This window comes from Meles meles, chromosome 4 (assembly GCF_922984935.1).
Source record: "Meles meles chromosome 4, mMelMel3.1 paternal haplotype, whole genome shotgun sequence".
In the NCBI taxonomy this organism is placed as follows: Eukaryota; Metazoa; Chordata; class Mammalia; order Carnivora; family Mustelidae; genus Meles; species Meles meles.
In genome coordinates this window covers 55,079,618-55,097,149 of record NC_060069.1, presented here as the reverse complement: position 1 = coordinate 55,097,149, position 17,532 = coordinate 55,079,618, and the positions used below count along the sequence as shown (strand labels likewise).

The 17,532-nt window shown below is 57.2% G+C and overlaps 2 protein-coding genes across 15 annotated transcripts; one reads left to right on the top strand and one right to left on the bottom strand.

The window, feature by feature from the left end:
* The first annotated feature begins 337 nt into the window (after nt 1–337).
* VWA5B2 (von Willebrand factor A domain containing 5B2) lies at nt 338–12,229 on the top strand. 13 transcript variants are annotated; one of them, XM_046003111.1, is made up of 20 exons: nt 373–461; nt 831–902; nt 1,284–1,429; nt 1,522–1,692; nt 3,529–3,760; nt 3,929–4,086; nt 4,622–4,753; nt 4,986–5,110; nt 5,514–5,669; nt 6,073–6,183; nt 6,264–6,472; nt 6,557–6,668; nt 7,192–7,377; nt 8,176–8,751; nt 9,256–9,445; nt 9,543–9,899; nt 10,690–10,827; nt 10,916–10,999; nt 11,077–11,300; nt 11,387–12,229. In XM_046003111.1, exons 3-20 carry the CDS (start codon nt 1,291–1,293, stop codon nt 11,933–11,935), a joined length of 3,849 nt encoding a protein of 1,282 aa, XP_045859067.1. In that variant the 5' UTR covers nt 373–461; nt 831–902; nt 1,284–1,290; the 3' UTR covers nt 11,936–12,229. The 13 variants fall into 13 exon arrangements, with proteins under 13 accessions (XP_045859066.1, XP_045859068.1, XP_045859064.1 ...); XM_046003110.1 differs by lacking the exon at nt 831–902 and having other exon boundaries at nt 338–461; XM_046003112.1 differs by lacking the exon at nt 831–902 and having other exon boundaries at nt 351–559.
* On the bottom strand, nt 12,211–17,451 carry ALG3 (ALG3 alpha-1,3- mannosyltransferase). 2 transcript variants are annotated; one of them, XM_046003119.1, is made up of 9 exons: nt 17,263–17,451; nt 15,449–15,548; nt 15,216–15,363; nt 14,947–15,107; nt 14,336–14,456; nt 13,723–13,928; nt 13,496–13,572; nt 12,695–12,837; nt 12,211–12,556 (listed from the first exon to the last, which is right to left on the bottom strand). In XM_046003119.1, exons 1-9 carry the CDS (start codon nt 17,351–17,353, stop codon nt 12,242–12,244), a joined length of 1,362 nt encoding a protein of 453 aa, XP_045859075.1. In that variant the 5' UTR covers nt 17,354–17,451; the 3' UTR covers nt 12,211–12,241. The 2 variants fall into 2 exon arrangements, with proteins under 2 accessions (XP_045859075.1, XP_045859076.1); XM_046003120.1 differs by having other exon boundaries at nt 12,306–12,556; nt 12,695–12,839; nt 17,226–17,451.
* Nucleotides 17,452–17,532: the final 81 nt, after the last annotated feature.

Here is a 17,532-nt window from a genome sequence, read left to right as displayed (position 1 = left end):
GGTGGGGGTGGGGGGCTGCAGACTGAGCCCACTGCTGCACTTGCACAGCGTTTCACTTCCTGAAGGACGGAAAGGGTGGGGCTTCGGAGACCCGGGTCCCTCCTGGGTGGGGGGCTGTGCAGCGGCGGGGACGCGATCCCTGCACTGCGGTGCCCTGTCTAGCTGGAGCGGCCAAGGCTGGCGCGGAGGCAACACCGCGCCCGAGGCTGGGGCAGCGCGAGGAGCAGCAGCCCGCCGCAGCTGCAGGCTGGGCCGGGGCGGGCTGAAGGGGCGGCCTTCCCGAGCGGGGGCGGGACCAGCACCCGCAGAGCCGACGCCCCTGCGCGGACTCAGAGCGGCCTCAGTGGGAGTCCCGAGCGGGTCCCCGCAGGTGACGGGACTGAGTGCGGCCGGAAACGCAGACGCGGCCCTATCCCTCTTGCTCCAGCTGTGGCGCCCAGAACTCCGTAGAGGACGCGACGGTGAGGCTGGGGTTGCCCGCCGGGTGGGTGACGATCCCTAGACCCAGCCCGGCTGTGGGGCCCCCTACTCTCAGAGCAGTTCTGCCAAGGTGGGGGAGGTGGGTGCCCTGGACGGATCCCAGGGAATCCCCCTGCCCCAACGCCTCTCCTGGTCTTGCCTCCGAAAGACCCTGTCCTGTCGCTTCCCTGTTTTGTTCTTCCCACCCAACCGCCTCCACTCCGGCCTGCAGCCCCTCTCTGCGTGCGCCCTAGTCAGGTGAGGTGCAGGAGAAGGAAAGACTACGGTCCTTCGGCTCCCCCTCCCAACCCTCCCCGGGGGTCCTTCGCTGGGCTGGGGATGGCCCTTTAACCCCCCTGCTCCTCACCCAGAGCATCTTCCATCTCGCCACCCGCGCCACTTCCGACAGCTGGCAGCCGCGGGGAGCCCCGGGGGGCCGGCAGGTACGGGGGCGGCGGCCAGGCCGGGGAGCGGGCTGTGGAACAGCTGTGACCCCCCATCCCCACCCTCCGCTCCTGGAGGAGCCGGCTGCGGGAGCGCAGGGCGCCCAGAGCGCCAGTTAATCATTAACCCTCGGCTGCCCGGCTCCCCGCGCGGCTCCGAGCTGCGCTCCGCCCCGGCTTCCCAGGTAACCGGCTAGGATGCCCATCATGCCATCCCCCTCTTCCCTCCCCTCGCCACCTGTCGGTCCGGCCGCAGCCCCCGGCTCAGCCCGGCGCTCCCAGGGCCCGAGTTCGGTTTTCCCGGCGGCCTGCAGGAGGGCGGGGTCGGGCGGCCGGGACCCACCCTGCGGCCCCCTTCTTCATCGAGCCCCCTTCCCCCAGGGGCGCCATGCCCGGCCTGTACTGCCCCTCCAGCTGGACGCCGCTGCCCCTCACCGATTCCTGGGTTCGGGCCTGCGCCAACGGCCCATGCCTCAGCCTGCGGGCCCGGCTCACCTACCACAATCCGCAACCGCAGCCGGTGGAAGGTGAGGCCCGGCGGGGTGCGAGGCGCCGGGGGGCGGGGCGCGGGGGGTGGGGGGCGGCGAGGTCCGACGCTGCCTGTGACCCCCCGCCCCAGGCGTGTTCGTGTACCCACTGGCGGAGGCCGAAGTGGTCTCGGGCTTCGAGGCGGAGGCGGCCGGACGGCGCGTCTCGTTCCAGCTGCAGAGCCGGCGACGCTTGCAGGCCGCTTGCTGCCGCGCTCTGGGCCCCGGGTGGGGGGCCTCCACGCCCCGCCGCTGCCCGCAGGGTAAGTGCCGGCGCCCCCGCCCCGCCCCCGGAAGCCAGCAGCCCTCGGGTTCCCGCACCCGCTCCGCGTCCCACCCCTGCCCGCGCCCCCTCCAGCCACTGATTTTTTCATTCATTAATTCATGGCTTTGTGCAACAGTCATGGACTAGGCACCCGATGTGCGCCAGGGGCCGCGGCGATGTGACCCAGGCCTGACCTGAGGTTTGCCGCCTGGGAGACAGAGGCAGCTGGCAGTCCACACGGCAGTCTCCCCACCACTGGAGCGTTAGCTCCGGAGCCTGGGACCGGGCTTTGACCAGCTCCAAGGCCCAGCATGGAATGTGGCATATGAGTGCTGGCTTGGGGGAATGGAAGCCCATTCCTAAGCCAGATTTTGTGCCTTGCACGTCATTCTTTCGTTTATTTATTTGTACATTAATTTGACTCCTGCACGTGAGATTTACCTTCCCGTAGGAGAGACAGCGTCAGAGTTGGTGGTTGGTACCAACCCAGCAGGTAGTTAGAGGCCAGAGTAAACTCTGGGCTGAGGCCCCAGGAATGTTCCAGAAGGAAGCGCAGCCAGAATTTGACCAAAAAGAAGGGTATGACTGGTGAAGTGGAGAGGAAGGAAAAGGCCCTTCAGTCAGGGGCAATGGTGTAAACAAAGGTTTGAGAGTAAGTTGTGTTGAGTGATGGTAATAAAATACCTCGTATTTGTAGTAATTTACAGTTGACAAAGTCCAGTCACTGATACACCTCATTTGAATCCAGAGAGGTATGTAATGCAAGTGCTGTTCTCTATCCCCCTTTTACAGGTGTGAAAATAATAACAACAGCCCTTCTGTGTTGGGTGTTATGTGTACATTATCTCATTCCTCATCAGTTATTGAGATATAGTTATTATGATTCCCATTTCATGGATGAAGAAACTGAGGCTCCTCAAAACAAGAGAGTTACCAAAGGGCTGAATTAGAAGTCACAGAGCTGAGACTCAAAACCTGATCCTGTGCTTTCTACCCTGTATCAGGCTGTCCCCAAGTCGCAGCTGATTAGGATAGAAGCCCCTTTCTTCCTTCTTCTCTCCCTTTTTCTTTCCTTCCATCTTCTTCTTCCCTTCATTTATTCTGCAAGCATTTCTCCAAAGAACGGATAAATGATTATTGTGGGGAAGGGCTATAAAGGCAGACTGGAGCCAGACCATATAAGGCTTTGACTGCCACTGTACACACCTGGCCATCTTTCCTTTAGCACCAGTGACTCCCATGATTCCACCTGTCCCTAGATAAACCTACAATATGAGTAAAATGGTGTGCTCAATATGCAAGTACAGCTTTGTGTCCTCTAGCCAGCTTCTAAGCAGATCACTGCTCCTAAACCCCTCTTGGGTAGAAAATTCTGGAGTGGGCAGTGGGGAGGCCCTGACTGTTCATGAGCTGGGGATTTATGAGCGGGCTGGATCCCAGGCTTTGGGAGATATCAGCGCACAAGGGAGGGTCCTTAGGAAGATGATGCCCAAGGGTTGAATGAGCAGGCAGGGGAAGAAGGGCAGAGGGTATGGGTCCCCTAGGATCTTGGGGGTAGTGTGGACATGTCCCCTTCTCCTCAGCTCTCCATTAGCAGGACGTCACTACTTTTCCTGATGACAGCCAGGTCCTTCTACCACCAGCCTGCCTCTCCATCAGCCATCATTCAGTTCATGCCTCCATTCTGCCTCACCAACACATAAGCCCTGTGTCCCTCCAACTTTTCAAAGTACCCCTTGCCCAGGCTCCCCTGCGTCAGTGCCTGCTGTCATTTCCTATTTCCCCCATCTGCTCTACTTCAGCTCCCTCTGACCCCTTTTCTCACTCACCGTAGGTCATCTTGTCTTGGATCCGGCCCAGGCCCGGTCTGCACTGGTGCTGCCCACAGGCCTCATCAACGCGGCTGGCACCATGACGGTGACCCTGTGCAGCAGCCGGGAGCTGCCCTCCAGGCCTGATGGGGTGCTGCGCGTGGCTCTCCCCTCTGTGCTCACCCCGCTGGCCTCATCAGGCCCACCGGGGCCCCCCAGGCCTCCGGGGCTCTGTGACGACAGGTTGGGCCTATGGTGATTCTCTTCGTCCCTCCCTCGGCTTCTCTGGGTCTAGTGCGGGTGAGGGGGCCTTGGTAGGGTGCCCTGGGGGATGGGCAGGGTGGGAAAGGGCTGGGGCCATTCAGCCAGTGGGGCTAGGGGCCTTGGTGGTGGCCCGGTGACCCTCCTTGTACTCCCTTCCAGCCCCACCAGCTGCTTTGGGGTGGGCAGCCCTCAGGAGGAAGGGTTTGCCTGGGAGGAGCCTGCTGCCCCTCAGGATGTGTTCTCAGGCCCTGCCCGCTGCCCTGCCCTGTACACCTTCTCCTTCGAGATGCTGGTCACTGGGCCATGCCTGCTGGCAGGTGGGTGCCCCTCCTGGCATAGCTGACTAGGGAATAATTCAGGGCTCAGGACTGGGAGGAACACAGAACACCCCCCCAAAAAAAACCCCAAGGACTTAAGCCTTAGGAACCTCCAGTTTTGCCGGGCACATCCCCTGGAAGCTTCTATACGACACACACCACCCCCTTTTGGTAAATTACACAGGTTTGTCTGTATAATTTATTCACAACCATTCACCAAGGGGAAGAAAGATGATTAAATTGAGAGTAGTCCAAGCGATGGAGTTTCTTGTGCAAGAAGTGGGGGAGGATGCTAAATCAGCAGCTGGCTGATATGTAACTGATCAGCCAGGAACAGAACCAGGAATCCACCTCCCAGTCCACGAAAGCAGGCAAAATCCCTCCGCTTGTCCATCCAACCCTAGAGATCAGGCTCTGAGAGCTGAGCTGAATCGGCATGATCCTTGCCCACGCCGCTGTTGTCTGGAAGGTTGTATTGGTGCTTTAGGACTGACTTGGGGCGATCATCCCCTCTCCCTGCCTCACTATCCCTTAGGCCTGGAGAGCCCCTCTCATGCTCTGCGGGCTGATGCCCCCCCTCATGCCAGCTCTGCAGCCACCATCTGTGTCACACTAGCAGAGGGCCACCGCTGTGACCGCGCATTGGAGATCCTGCTGTACCCCAGTGGTGAGAGACTGGGGCACACAGTGGGCCAGCTCTGACCTGCTTCAGGACTACCTGGGTAACATTTTTCAAGTATAGGTTTCTGGGTCCCAAACCAGATGAATCAGGTCATCTGTGAGGGTGGGCCCCATGGTATAGGGAGGCTGGACTCGCAAGGTCCTCCCGAGACAATGGGACTGAGCCACTGGGGTCCAGAGACAGGGACTTTCAAACAGCTGTGTCCCCTCTTCCCTAGAGCCCCACCAGCCACACTTGATGCTAGAGGCTGGCAGCCTGAGCTCAGCAGAATATGAGGCCCAGGTGAGGGCCCGCCGGGACTTCCAGAGGCTACAGCGAAGGGACAGTGATGGGGACCGGCAGGTATGGCTGCCCGGGGTCCTGGCCTGGCCTCCGACCCCACCACTGGCTGCACTTGTGCACAAGGAACAGACAAGCAGGCTCATGTTCAAATGGGGCGGGGGTGGGCGGCTCTGCTCTTAGCAGGACCTCCTACTAGCTGCCACCACCGTCCCAGAGGGCAGATGAGTGCTGTCACAGGAGGGCCCACGCAAGTCTACTGGGGTGTGTCTCCAAAGATGGGGATTAGGAATGACAGGCAGGGGACAGCCACCTGCCTTTGCTCTTGACTGTTTTCAAAGGCCCATGAAAAGGTGCCCCTTTGGGTATATTGGATAGAAGCCGCCTGAGGGCTAGGTCCTGTTGCCAGCCGGGACTGGGGTTGCACTAAGCCCGGCCCAGGATGACTTGGGGCTCCCATGCTCAGGTGTGGTTCCTGCAACGCCGCTTCCACAAGGACATCCTGCTGAATCCGGTGCTGGTGCTTAGCTTCTGCCCAGACTTGAGCTCCAAGCCGGGACACCTGGGCACAGCTACCCGGGAGCTCCTTTTCCTGCTGGACGGCAGCAGTGTAGCACACAAGGCCTGTAGGGGCGAGGCACAGGGGCCTGGGGGCTGGGAGAGGGGCAGTTGGCCTGAGGGTGGCTGAGGGCAGCCTCTCAAAGATACATGCACACACGCACACCCCCGCCCTACCCCACACACTTGTACAGACGTGCATCTCCTGGATTCCAAGAGCCTCTGTCACCTGTGAACTTACATTCAGTCACCCCAGTCCCAAACCCAAGGATTCACAATCCCCTCCAGGGGCTTCCACAAACTTCACCTCCCTCCTAACCCATCTCACACACAGTCTCATTCCTGCACGGCCTCTCCCAGATCCCCACTGCCAGATCCTCGCTTTCATACAGCCTAGAGAAGGCAGGCTGGCAACCCCACCACTGCCCTTGGCGCCTGCTTCATGGTGCCCCCCCGGCTCTCCCCAGGATGCCATTGTTCTGGCTGTGAAGTCACTACCACCACAGACACTCATCAACCTGGCTGTGTTTGGCACGGCGGTGCAGCCCCTCTTCCCAGAGAGCCGACCTTGCAGTGACGTGAGTATGGTCCGGGAATTTGGGAGGCCTGGAGAAGCTATCTCAGCCTGGTGTGGCCAAAGCATACCTTCTCTTCCCAGGACACTGTGCAACTGATCTGCGACAGTGTTGAGACCCTGCAGGCTGCAAGTGGTCCCCCAGATGTGCTGGCTGCACTGACCTGGGCCATGGGGCAGCCCCAGCACAGGGCCCACCCCAGGCAGCTATTCCTGCTGACCGCTGCCTCGCCCTTGGCTGCTGCCACCCATCAAAGCCTGGACCTCATGAGATGGCACAGGGGGGCAGCCAGGTATGGGCTGAGCCACGTGCCTGAGTTTGACCCTCGCCCCCAAGAGGCTCCTGAAGGTCACAGATGCTTCCCTTCCCTCATCAGGTGCTTCTCCTTTGGGCTGGGGCCTGCCTGCCACCAGCTGCTTCAGGGTCTGTCTGCTCTCAGTAGAGGCCGGGCCTACTTCCCAAGGCCTGGGGAGAGGCTGCAGCCCATGGTGAGCTTGAGCCTGGGCCCTGTTCCCTACTCTCAGAAGCCCTTCCCCCAAGTTACCCTAAGCCTGCAATAGAAGCCAATCAAGCTGTGGGGTCTCCTGGCACTCTTGACCAGGACTTCTCTTCCCCCATTCCAGTTCATTTCCTCCTTTGAGATGCCAATCAGGAGAGGAGCTGCTGGGGTTGTTGTGGGGTGCTGCAGGAGGGCAAAGGTGTGGGGGATATGGCTCTTTGACTGCCCCCCCAGATCTTACTCTGTTTTCTCTTGGGACCAAATGCCATATCCTTGACAAATCTTACCTCATCCCCAGGCTTGGCTCAGGTCAGGAGATAGACCAAACCCTGAGGACTGAGCACTCAGTCCCCTTGCTTATTCCTGCCCCGACTCCTCCCTTGGACTGTGGCCTGACCCCGCTCCCCTCAGCCCAGGGACTAGGCCGATGGCATCAGTGGAAGGGTGGCCTTCCTGCTCGGTGGGCTGTGTGACCCCCTCTCCCATGTCTTCCCTCTGGCCACTCCTCCCAGCTGGTGCAGGCTCTGCGGAAGGCACTGGAGCCCGCCCTGAGCGACATCTCTGTGGACTGGTTTGTGCCCGACGCGGTGGAGGCACTGCTGACACCCCGGGAGATCCCGGCACTCTACCCTGGGGACCGGCTGCTCGGCTACTGCTCGCTGTTCAGGGTGGATGGCTTCCGGCCCCGTGCCCCCGGGGTAAGCTTGAGCTGTTGGAAGTCCCTGCATGTCTTCAAAACTCTTCCACTCCCTGTGCCTCTCCCTGCCAGGCTCTCCTACTGCACCCTTGGCCTCTCTAGGGCCCCCACTGGGCACCCCAAGGTGACAGCAGCCTGTCCTCTTCATGAGGTCTTCCACTAAATTGTCCCATAAGGTGTTGTCCTTGGCTTTGACCGGAGGCAGCTACAGAGCTCTAGCATTCGCTCTGAGGGATTTGTGGAAACGCACTCATTTCTTCACATGGTGCCCTACAGAAAGCACCATCTGGATTGTTTCCTGGAATGCTCAGAAACAGACGGAGCAGGGTCTAGATGAAATCTAGCATTCGATCTGGGGCCAGCCCCCTCACCTCCCTGAGCCCATTTCCTCATACTGAGTCTTACTGCAGGGATGCTGTGATTAGTTGCAGTGCACACTTGGTAGGACACTTGACATGCATGAGAGTGTAAGAAATGGTAGTTATTTCTATTTACAAAAAGCTTTCTCTCTCTGGAAGGAATAAGCACACTTCCTCGTCTTGATCCAGAGTGCTGTATAATGGAGGCTTTGCCTTTTTGCCTGCCTGCCAGGAAGCTCAGGACTGAACCTGAACTTCAGCCACAGCAGCTCTGCTAACCTTCTGATCAGCACATATGCTTCCTCCTTCCTCAGGACAGGACTTTCATTTCTGGTTTATTAACTTCATTGCCTCTTGTGGTGAGATATCTACAATCCTGTTTGAAAAGAGGCAGCGTATAACTAGCACCCATTTTTTCTCCAATGCCTGTCCCTCTCCAGGGCCCAGAACCTGGCTGGCAGAGCTTGGGAGGCTCCGTGTTCCCATCCCCAGAGGAAGCACCATCTGCCAATAGTCCTGGCACTGAGCCCACTGGCACCTCGGAGCTGCTGGGAACAGGCACTGTGTCAGCGGAGCTGTCCAGCCCGTGGGCTGCTGGGGACTCAGAGCAGAGTGAGCACCTGGACATGGGGTGCAGCTGTGCTGGAGGAGTGGGCTATGGGAGAGGCCAGGGCTGGGATCCGTTCTCTTGCCTCCCAGCAGGTACTGATGCTCTGACAGAGCCTGTCACAGACCCTGGACCCAACCCCTCCTCGGATACGGCCATATGGCGCCGCATCTTCCAGTCGTCCTACATCCGGGAGCAGTATGTGCTCACCCACTGCTCCGCCAGCCCTGAGCCAGGTCCAGGTTCCACAGGCAGCAGCGAATCCCCTGGCTCCCAAGGCCCTGGCTCCCCCGAGAGCATGGCTCCCCTGCATCCCCCTTCTCAGCAGGGCTGCCGCAGCCTGGCCTGGGGAGAACCTGCAGGCTCCCGCTCCTGCCCCCTGCCTCCGCCCCCGCTGGCTCCAGTCAAGGTGAGGGTCAGCCCACATCCCTTCTACTAGGTATCCAGCAAAAGTTTACTGGCCATTAGCTATAAGCCATACATTTTGCAGTGGTTACTCTTCAGTCCAGCTGGAGAGACAAGTGGGTAAATCTATAATGATACCACATGACACACCGTGGTGAGCACAAGGACACAGCATTATGGGGTGTGTCAGAGTCAAGATGGCTGACCCTGGGTGAGGGAGTCAGGAAAGCAAGAGCCACATCTGGAAGAACAAGTAGAAGCTAGCCAGGCAGAGGGAGAAGCCATAAGTAAAATCAGAGACGAGCAACAAAGTCAAGTGAGAAATGGGGCACGGAGTGAGACAGCACTGAGAGGGGGCCAGGGGCCATAAAGAATAGCCTTGCTCCTAAGGGTGGTGAGCAGCCACCCACAGTTTCAGACGAAGGGCTCTGTGGCCAGTTGTGTCTACATGTGTGGTGGCTGGCAGCTCTGCATTTCTTGACCAGTGGACCCCACTTCTTATGTGCAGTCTGGGGCCTTGAGCGCGGAGGTGCTAGGTCGTCGACGCAGAGTGGCTCTGGCTGGCCGGAGCCTCTCATCGCCCCCAGGCCAGGTGAACCCAGTCCCTGGCCATCCCCAGCACCCCTCTCTGGGCACAGCACCCGACGGGCCAGGCCCTGAGTCAGGGCAGCAGCTGGGACAGGGCCTGGATGACTCAGGTAAGGGTTGGATGGGAAGCTGGGTTCTGAGACCGCGGAGGGTCTCGGAGAGGTGGGGCGTGACACTGCCCCTGCCTTTATGGTTATCTCCCTCCAGGAAACCTGCTCTCCCCAGCCCCTATGGACTGGGACATGTTGATGGAACCCCCCTTCTTATTCACGGCTCTGCCCCCCAATGGGGAGTCGGCTCCTCCAGCAGAGGCACTGCCTCCCCAGGCTCCACGCTGCCATGTGGTGATCCGGGCCCTGTGTGGGGAGCAGCCTATGTGCTGGGAGGTGGGTGTTGGCCTAGAGACACTGTGGGGACCTGGTGATGATGGCTCACTGCCTCTGTCATCCCCTGAAAGAGAAGGTGCTTGGGACCAAGCACTCCATCGGCTGACAGCAGCCTCCGTGGTCCGGGACAATGAGCAGCTGGCCCTCCGTGGAGGGGCTGAGGCCACGGCTGACCGAGGTGAGCTACTAGTGGGCCTGGCAAGGGTCCCAGGAGCCCATATGGGGCAGAGAGTGGCAGAAGTGGAGGTCTATGTGTTTGATCACTCTGTATCTCATTTTGCTCACAAAGAGTTTGAGGTGGCTCACCCATATTGACAAGAAAAAAAAAAGCAGGGCAATGGGATAATAAAAGGAAGTGGAGAATCAGGTTATATTAAAGATATGCACACCATGAGCTTATATGCCCTAGCAAGCAGGGGACCCCAAATTTTCAGGCTTTCTAGCAGCCAACAGAGGGAAATGTGATCTCCTTAATGACTCACAGGGCCTGTAACACAAAAACAAATCTGTCATTCAGGAGGACTGTTAAGTCAAAGAGTGAACATTTCAGTACAGCGGTACTAGCCACACATCAAGTGCTTAACACTAACACATGGCTAGTGGTTACCATACCGGATCATGGAAATCTAGAACATCTCATTCACTGCAGGAAGTTCTGCTGAACAGGGCTGAAATGAGTGGACAGAAAAGGCACCACATCAGTGCTTCCTTTGGGTGGTGAACAAAACGTTTGATTTCTGGGTGGCCTGAGGGTCTAGCCCTGTTATGAGCAGAGGGTTCAACCTAACTGCTTGTCGAAGTTGAGTAGTATAAGCTGGCTCCTAGAAGGTACTCTACTCTGTTCAAAAGTGGACAGAGGGAAAAGCTATGCAGAACACTGAGATTTGTTTTTATAAAGCCCTTTGTGCTGGTTGGGGGGTGGGGGATGTCCCTGCTTCCATTCAGCTTGCTGCTCCCTGGTCTCACAGGCCATGCCCGGAGGTCCTGGCTCCGAGCCCTTCAGACAAGCAAGGTCAGCTCTGCCCCTTCCTGCTTCACTTGCCCAGTAGCTGTGGATGCCACCACCAGGGAGGTCCTACCCTCAGCCCTGCAGGTGCGGAGCTCAGGTAGAGTCCCTCCTGGGTGACCTCTCTGGTGCCACCCTCATTCTACCAGCTGCCCTCCCAGCTCACCCTGTCTCCTGTGCCCCTACAGAGCTGGCTGAGCTCCTAAGCACTTCTCCTGCCCCTCAGGGCCATCTAGATGCAACTCCTCTGTCCACAGATGTGCAGTCTAGAGGTAATGCTCGAAGTTGGGGGCGGGTAAGGAGCAGGCAGTTTAGGGACTACGACTGGCACTGATTGGCTCCCTTGCAGGACCTCAGGGAGGCTCTCCGGTGGCCGGCTGGAACCTGAACCCAAATGGCAACCCCAAGTTGGCCACCGGAAGTCCTCCTCGCCTCCCCCCCAAGCCTCCTTCTAGGCTCAGCCTGGGTGGGGGGAGGGCCAGAGGCTCTGACAGCCACCGACTCCACAGCCCCCACCGGGGCCAGGCTAGTGACAGCAACAGTGAAGGCAGCGACCACGACTACTTGCCCTTGGTGAGGACTCGGGAGGTGGAGGGTGGCGCTGCCACGGCCAGGGCACTGTCTCAGCTCACTTCTCCCCCCACCTCCTCTCTCCTCAGGTGCGGCTGCAGGAGGCTCCTGGCTCCTTCCGTCTGGACGCGCCCTTCTGTGCAGCGGTGCGCATCCCGCAGGAACGCCTGTGCCGCGCCTCGCCCTTCGCTGTGCACCGCGCCAGCCTCAGCCCCACCTCGGCCTCCTCTCCCTGGGCACTTCTGGGACCAGGTGTGGGCCAGGGCGACAGTGCCACAGCCTCCTGCAGCCCGTCCCCCAGCTCAGGCTCCGAGGGCCCAGGCCAGGTGGACAGCGGGAGGGGCTCCGACACCGAGGCCTCAGAGGGCGCCGAAGGGCTAGGCGGTGCCGACCTGCGGGGCCGGACCTGGGCCACAGCTGTGGCCCTCGCGTGGCTGGAGCACCGCTGCGCTGCCGCCTTTGGCGAGTGGGAACTTGCAGCGGCTAAAGCCGACTGTTGGCTGCGGGCGCAGCACCTGCCGGATGGCCTTGACCTGGCTGCCCTCAAAGCTGCGGCTCGGGGTCTCTTCCTGCTGCTCCGCCACTGGGACCAGAACCTGCAGCTACACCTGCTGTGCTACAGCCCGGCAAATGTGTGAGGGCCGCCCACTGCTCGGCTGGCGCTGCCCGACAGACTCAAGTCACTGCCACCCAGGCCCAGCTTCTCTGTGCTGGTGCTGGGAGGGGCAGGCTGGTGTCCGCCTGACCCCCACTGCTTCTCATCCCCTTCCCAGAATGCCCCTGCCCTCACAGAAAGTGCCTGCCTGTGCTCTCTCTCCCCAACTCCTCCCAGCCCAGGTCTTTTCCCTTCTGAGCTCCATGCAGTGCAGTGTGGGAGGGGAGAGAGCCACAGCCCCCAAATCCTATGCAATAAAGTGCCTCTTAGGACTGCCCAAATGAGTTCTTTATCTGCAGTGAGCATGCCCCTCACAGCTTAGTGCAGGTCCTTCCATGTAGGCTGCACAGAGATGGACTAGGTAAAGTTTATTGGGAAGGGCAGAGAGTCTATTCCCATCCAGGGTCTTACGAGTGGGCTGGAGGGGAAGGAAGGTGGATCTCAGTGGGCTTTCTTGCTGTGCTGGATGCTCTGGGGGAAAGGCTGGGGGCCCAGCCAGAGCTGCAGGAGGATGACAGCATGGCATATGTGCAGGGCTGCAGAGCTGCAGGACGTGGACGGGTATGTGTTCCAGGAAAGCTCGATGAGCCCTAGCACCAACAACCTGGAGAGGAGAGAGCAGCTCAGGTTTTGCCCAGTTTCTAGGCCTGCAGCCCTTCAGGTCTCCCAACCTTCCACCATCAGCGTGGGGATGGGGAGCTCCCTCGCCCGTCCCACATGCCCAAGTTGTCGCAGCCAGTACCTGAGCAGATGTGTAAGCCAGCGTGCAGGCGTGGCCCACAGGAGGTAGGGCAATGTGTGGAAATACCAGACGTAGAACTGGTAGTGGAGGGAGCGGCTGAAGCAGATGCCAATGAAGTTGGAGGTAAAGAGGGTAGAGATAATCTGTAGGCAGTGGTCAAGGCCAAGGACAGGAACAGAAGGGCCAGGAGTTGGGATGGGGGTTGGGACAGGGAGGTTCCAAAGTAAAGGGACAAAAGTTTTGGGGTCAGATAGCCCCCTGGCTCTGCCATTCCAAGATGCATCCTTTTGGACGAATTTCTTAACTTCCCCAGACTGTTCCTCAATCTAATGTGAGACAGTGATACTAGGGCCATAAGGCCTAGTGAGTTTAAATTCATCACTTACAGGCTAAGTTGACCTAAGTAAGTTACATAAACTCCTTAACGTCCTGATTTTATCATCTGTAAAATGAGCACTGTCATCATCAGACACCTCCCTATTTCAGAGTCTCTTGCAAGCTTTAAATGTTAGACTATATGTAAATCTCTTAGGACAACACCAGGTAGAGAGTGAGTACTTACAATGGTAAGTCAAATAATATTTAGGATTAAGAATAAAATACACTTAAATATGTGAAGTGCTTAGCACAGTGGTGCAGAGTGGTGGAGGGAACAGCTCTACTCCCATTAACAGGGCCCATAGCTATCACTGGTACCTCTTTTTCCCTCCCCCAGGTCACCAGCCATTCAGGGCTGACCGACCAGGACCCCAAGTGTACCTGGAGAGGGCAAGACTTACCTTCCTATGATTTAAAGGATATGATTGGGTGTGAGGGGCTGCGGTGGAACCTTCCTTTTGGAGGGATCCTTTAGCAGCGACAGGATACTTTCCCCCGTCCTGGGGAGAAGCCATTCACACATTTATCAAGCCCCAATCTTAGGGCAAGCTTTAGATTCACCCACGTGAACTCAACATCTCCCCCAAGCAGGCAAATAGGCCCTTCATCCTCCCCCCAACTCTGCCCATGACACTGCTCCCCTTTCTCACCTGTGCCACCTGCAGAAGGCAAAGAGAAAGAGCAGGGTGAGGTGGGCGGCCAACAGTGCCAGGTGGAAGGCACGATGCAAGAAGAGGGCCTCAGGGAGGAAGCGCCAGTTCACTGTCCAGCGGAAGAGAAACTGGCGCCCAAGGTCAAAGGAGCGGGATAGGTAGCCAATGGGGTTCTCCAGCAGGAAGGGCAGCCCCAGCACCACCTGAGGATAGGTGTCATGTCAGCACAGGTGCCCAGGCTCAAACTGAGCCTTCATACTAATCATGGAGTGGAGTGGACAGAGGGCGCAGGTCTCAGAGGTTCTCAGATTCCCCTAGGAATAGCAGGTAAGCCAGCTTCCACATCCAGGCCAGAGCCTGGGGCCAAAGAAGCTGAGAAGGCAGGTTATAACAGTCCTTTAAGTTTGGATTCACCATGTCATAAATGGGCAGAATCGGAGACCCTCAGAAACCATCTAGTTCAACACCCTCATTTTACAGCTAGTAAAAGCAAAGCCCAGAATCAACTCCAAGATCCTGTCTGTTAGCTTTGAGGAAGTCTCATCGATGGAAGGAGGCCAGAGAGTAACCTCCCCTTCATTGGGAAGGGGAAAGGGTGGTGGTGGGGTACCTGAAGGACAGCACAGATGCCCAATTTGGGGAGGGCTCCACGGAAGCCAAACTGCATGAGGAGAAGAAATAGCAACCCAGGGGCGAAGAGTAGCACATTCATCTTCACGGAGACTGCCAGGCTGGAGTAGGTAAGGGAGGAAGGGGGGAGATCAGCTCCAGGGCCATTTACCCACCCAAAGATGTATCTCTCCTCTGACGCACACACAGCAACTCCTCCCCTCCCCTGCCAGCAAGCTCCAGGATGGGGCCCACACTCAGAATTGCTGGAAGGAGGGGAAAGCAGTCTGGGAGGAGGCCGAGGGTAAGGGGCGGATACCAAGTCTCTACGCTCAGACTGGGCCAGCAAATACATATTTAGAGCATTCACAATGTGCAAGAACCAATTCCAACAACAGATGCTGTCTAGAAGGAAGAAAGGATGGGTAGAGGGTGTGTGTTTCTTTGGAGGGGTGGGGGCAGAGACTTTCTACAGATCCTAGACTTGTTTAGTGGGGCCCTGGCTGACCCATATTGTCTGGTTACTCCCTTACTTCCTCTGCTGAAGAAAACTGAGGGGAGGAAAAGGTGGAAATACAGAAAGAGAGATGGGGGAGAAGGGAGGGTGTTGACCTGAAACAGCAGCAGCCCCAGCCCCAGCGCTGGGCCAGCAGGAGGTTGATACTGAGGAAGAGCAGCGCCATGGCCACTGGGTCATTGAAGAGCCGAAGCACGAAGATGGAGTGGACTCGGTACGAGGCGCAGCACATGAAGAAAAAGACGAAGGGAGGTACCTGAGAGGTGGGCACAGTGGGGAACAAGGTCAGCTCACCAAACCTGAGCCATCCCTACTCCCCAGTACTGCCCGTTGGAGCCCCCTGTTCCCAGGAGCCTGAACTCACCTTGCAGGTCTGGTGGTAGATCAAGAAGACAAGCAGCAAGGTGGCCAGGTAGAGCACGGCAAAGATGTGCTGGGCCATGCGGATGTCAGTGCCCTGGCCAGTGGCATAATATAGCCCCATAAAGATATACACAAAGCCGGCTGGGTACCTGGAAGAGGAGTCTGGGTCAGGCTGCCCAGCCTGGTATCCGGGCAGCCCCTCAGGTCCTCACTGAACCCTTTATCACCACTCACACAAGAGGTCCAGTGTCACCCTGCAGTTGGGTGTAGTCATAGGTGCCGTTGATGACGCCCTCCACCTGGGCCATGTAGGCCTTCCAGTCAATCTCTGTATCTGGAAAAGGGCAGGACGGTGTGGTTACTTCCAAGCTCAGAATGTGTCTGCCCCACACACACCACCCACCCCTCAAAACACAGAGTTCCAGCTCTTTCCCAGGACTTTCATCACAACCCCTTATCTCACTGCCTATCTGGCATTCTCTGGGTGAACCCAAGCATCTCAAATTCAGCATGCCTGTAATTGATCTCAAACCGTCCACTCTAAATCTGCTCTCCCTCCTGGCTTCCATGAACAGCACCATCAACCTCCAAGCTGCCCAAGTCACAAACCTGGGTAACATCTTTGACATTTACTTCTTTCTCACTTCCAACACCCAGTCACCAAATCCTGCCTATTCTTCATCCTAAATAACTCTACTATCCCTCATCCTTTTCTGCTCTTACATACTAATATTTGGACCTAACATAATCTCTAGCCTCAATGATGCAACAGCTTCCAAATTATTAATTTCCCAGCTTCTACTTTTACCCCACTACAATATATTTCCCACCTTGCAACCAGAGAGCTCTTCCTATAATGGAAATCATGTCAGATCTCTGCTTAAAACCCTTCAATGATTCCTCAAGGTTCCTAAGATAAAGACCAAACCCTATTATTCCCAATTTTACAAAAGGAACCTATGAATTAATGAGGTTAAGCAACTAGTTCAAGATCAGTGAGCTAAGAAGGGTAGAGTTGAGACTGGAACTCCATGAGGTCCTAAATTCTTAATCACCGTGCTAATTATCTCCTTAACACAACTGACAGACTGCTTCATGATTTGGTCTCAACGTCTGCAACCTCATCTCTCCCTGCTACCCTCACTCGAATTATGTACCAGCTCTAAAACAAATTCAGTTCCTCAAAGGAAGCAGACTCTCTTCAGACTGGAGGTTTTAGTTACAGGATTCTCTGCCCAGAGTGCTCTTTCTCCTCCCCTTTTCTCGCTTTCCTCACCTAGCTTCCTCTTACACTTCAAGGGGACTCAAGTCTGGCTTAAGTGTCCTCCTGTGTCCTTTATGGTTCCCTGTCTCTCACTGTCATGATGAATATGATCCACCATCATTTTCTACTAACTTCTTTTTGTCTAGGCCCATACACCCAATTAGGAAATGTGTCTATTTTTTCACCACTGTACCCCCGGTACCTAGCATAGTGTTCTTAAACATATAATAAACATTCAATAAATATATGTTGAATTAATCATCTTTAGCAAGAAAGCCTTAAGCCCAATGTCTAGATTCAGCCCATAAAGGAGCCCCCAATAATACCCAAAGGACTCAAGCGGTCACAAAATGCCACTGTTGACAAGAGACTTTGAGATCTCAGAATGGAACAGATGAGAAAATTTGGACTCGGGAGGGGAAGGGCCATCTCAAAGCAACAGACAAAAGAAGGAGCAGCAGTACATTAACTCAGACCCAGGTCTTTTGATCTCCAGGTTGGTTTATTTTCTTAGCCTGGCAGGCTGTATGGTCAGGGCAGAGGGCCAATCTCTACAGTCGCCCCTTCCATCATCCGGGAGGGATTAAGACAGGGTTTGGTAGGCTTGGGACCTGGGTTAAAATTATGGTCTGCAATTGATGACTGATTGGCTCTGGGGTCTGGATTTCCGCTCCGAATCTGGGTCCCAGTTTGAGTAGGGGATTCAAGTCCCCCTCCCTACCCTCCCCTCCTCCTCGGCGCACTCACATGCCACCCTGTGAATGACCCAGAAGGTGATGCCCACCTCCGCCAAGCAGAGGCAGGCGGCCACCAGCAGCGTGTAGCGCGGCTCCAGCAGCAGTAGGCGCCGCTCTTGCCAGGCGCGCCGCAGCCATTGTCCACAAAGTCCGGCAGCCCGGGCTGCAGGACCCGCCCGGCCGCGTTTCCGTAGACCTGCCGCCATCTTGACGGTGCGCCGCTCGTATTGGCCCGCCACCCCGGAAGCCCGACCCCTCCGCACTTAAGTTCCGCTCTCGGCGCCGGCTGTCCCAACCGACTGAAAGCTGTCCGGTTT

Bases quoted from the DNA above. Each gene is read 5' to 3' on its own strand.
- VWA5B2 (XM_046003110.1), top strand. From the start codon at position 1,291: ATGCCCGGCCTGTACTGCCCCTCCAGCTGGACGCCGCTGCCCCTCACC. The intron at 5,670-6,072 runs GCCTGTAGGGGC...GGCTCTCCCCAG, and splicing joins GCAGCAGTGTAGCACACAAG to GATGCCATTGTTCTGGCTGT. The intron at 11,301-11,386 runs GTGAGGACTCGG...CTCTCTCCTCAG, and splicing joins ACCACGACTACTTGCCCTTG to GTGCGGCTGCAGGAGGCTCC.
- ALG3 (XM_046003119.1), bottom strand. From the start codon at position 17,353: ATGGCTGCGGCGCGCCTGGCAAGAGCGGCGCCTACTGCTGCTGGAGCC. The intron at 15,549-17,262 runs GTGGGCATCACC...GCCCTTTTCCAG, and splicing joins CCTGCCTCTGCTTGGCGGAG to ATACAGAGATTGACTGGAAG. The intron at 15,108-15,215 runs GTGAGTTCAGGC...CCCACCTCTCAG, and splicing joins TCTACCACCAGACCTGCAAG to GTACCTCCCTTCGTCTTTTT.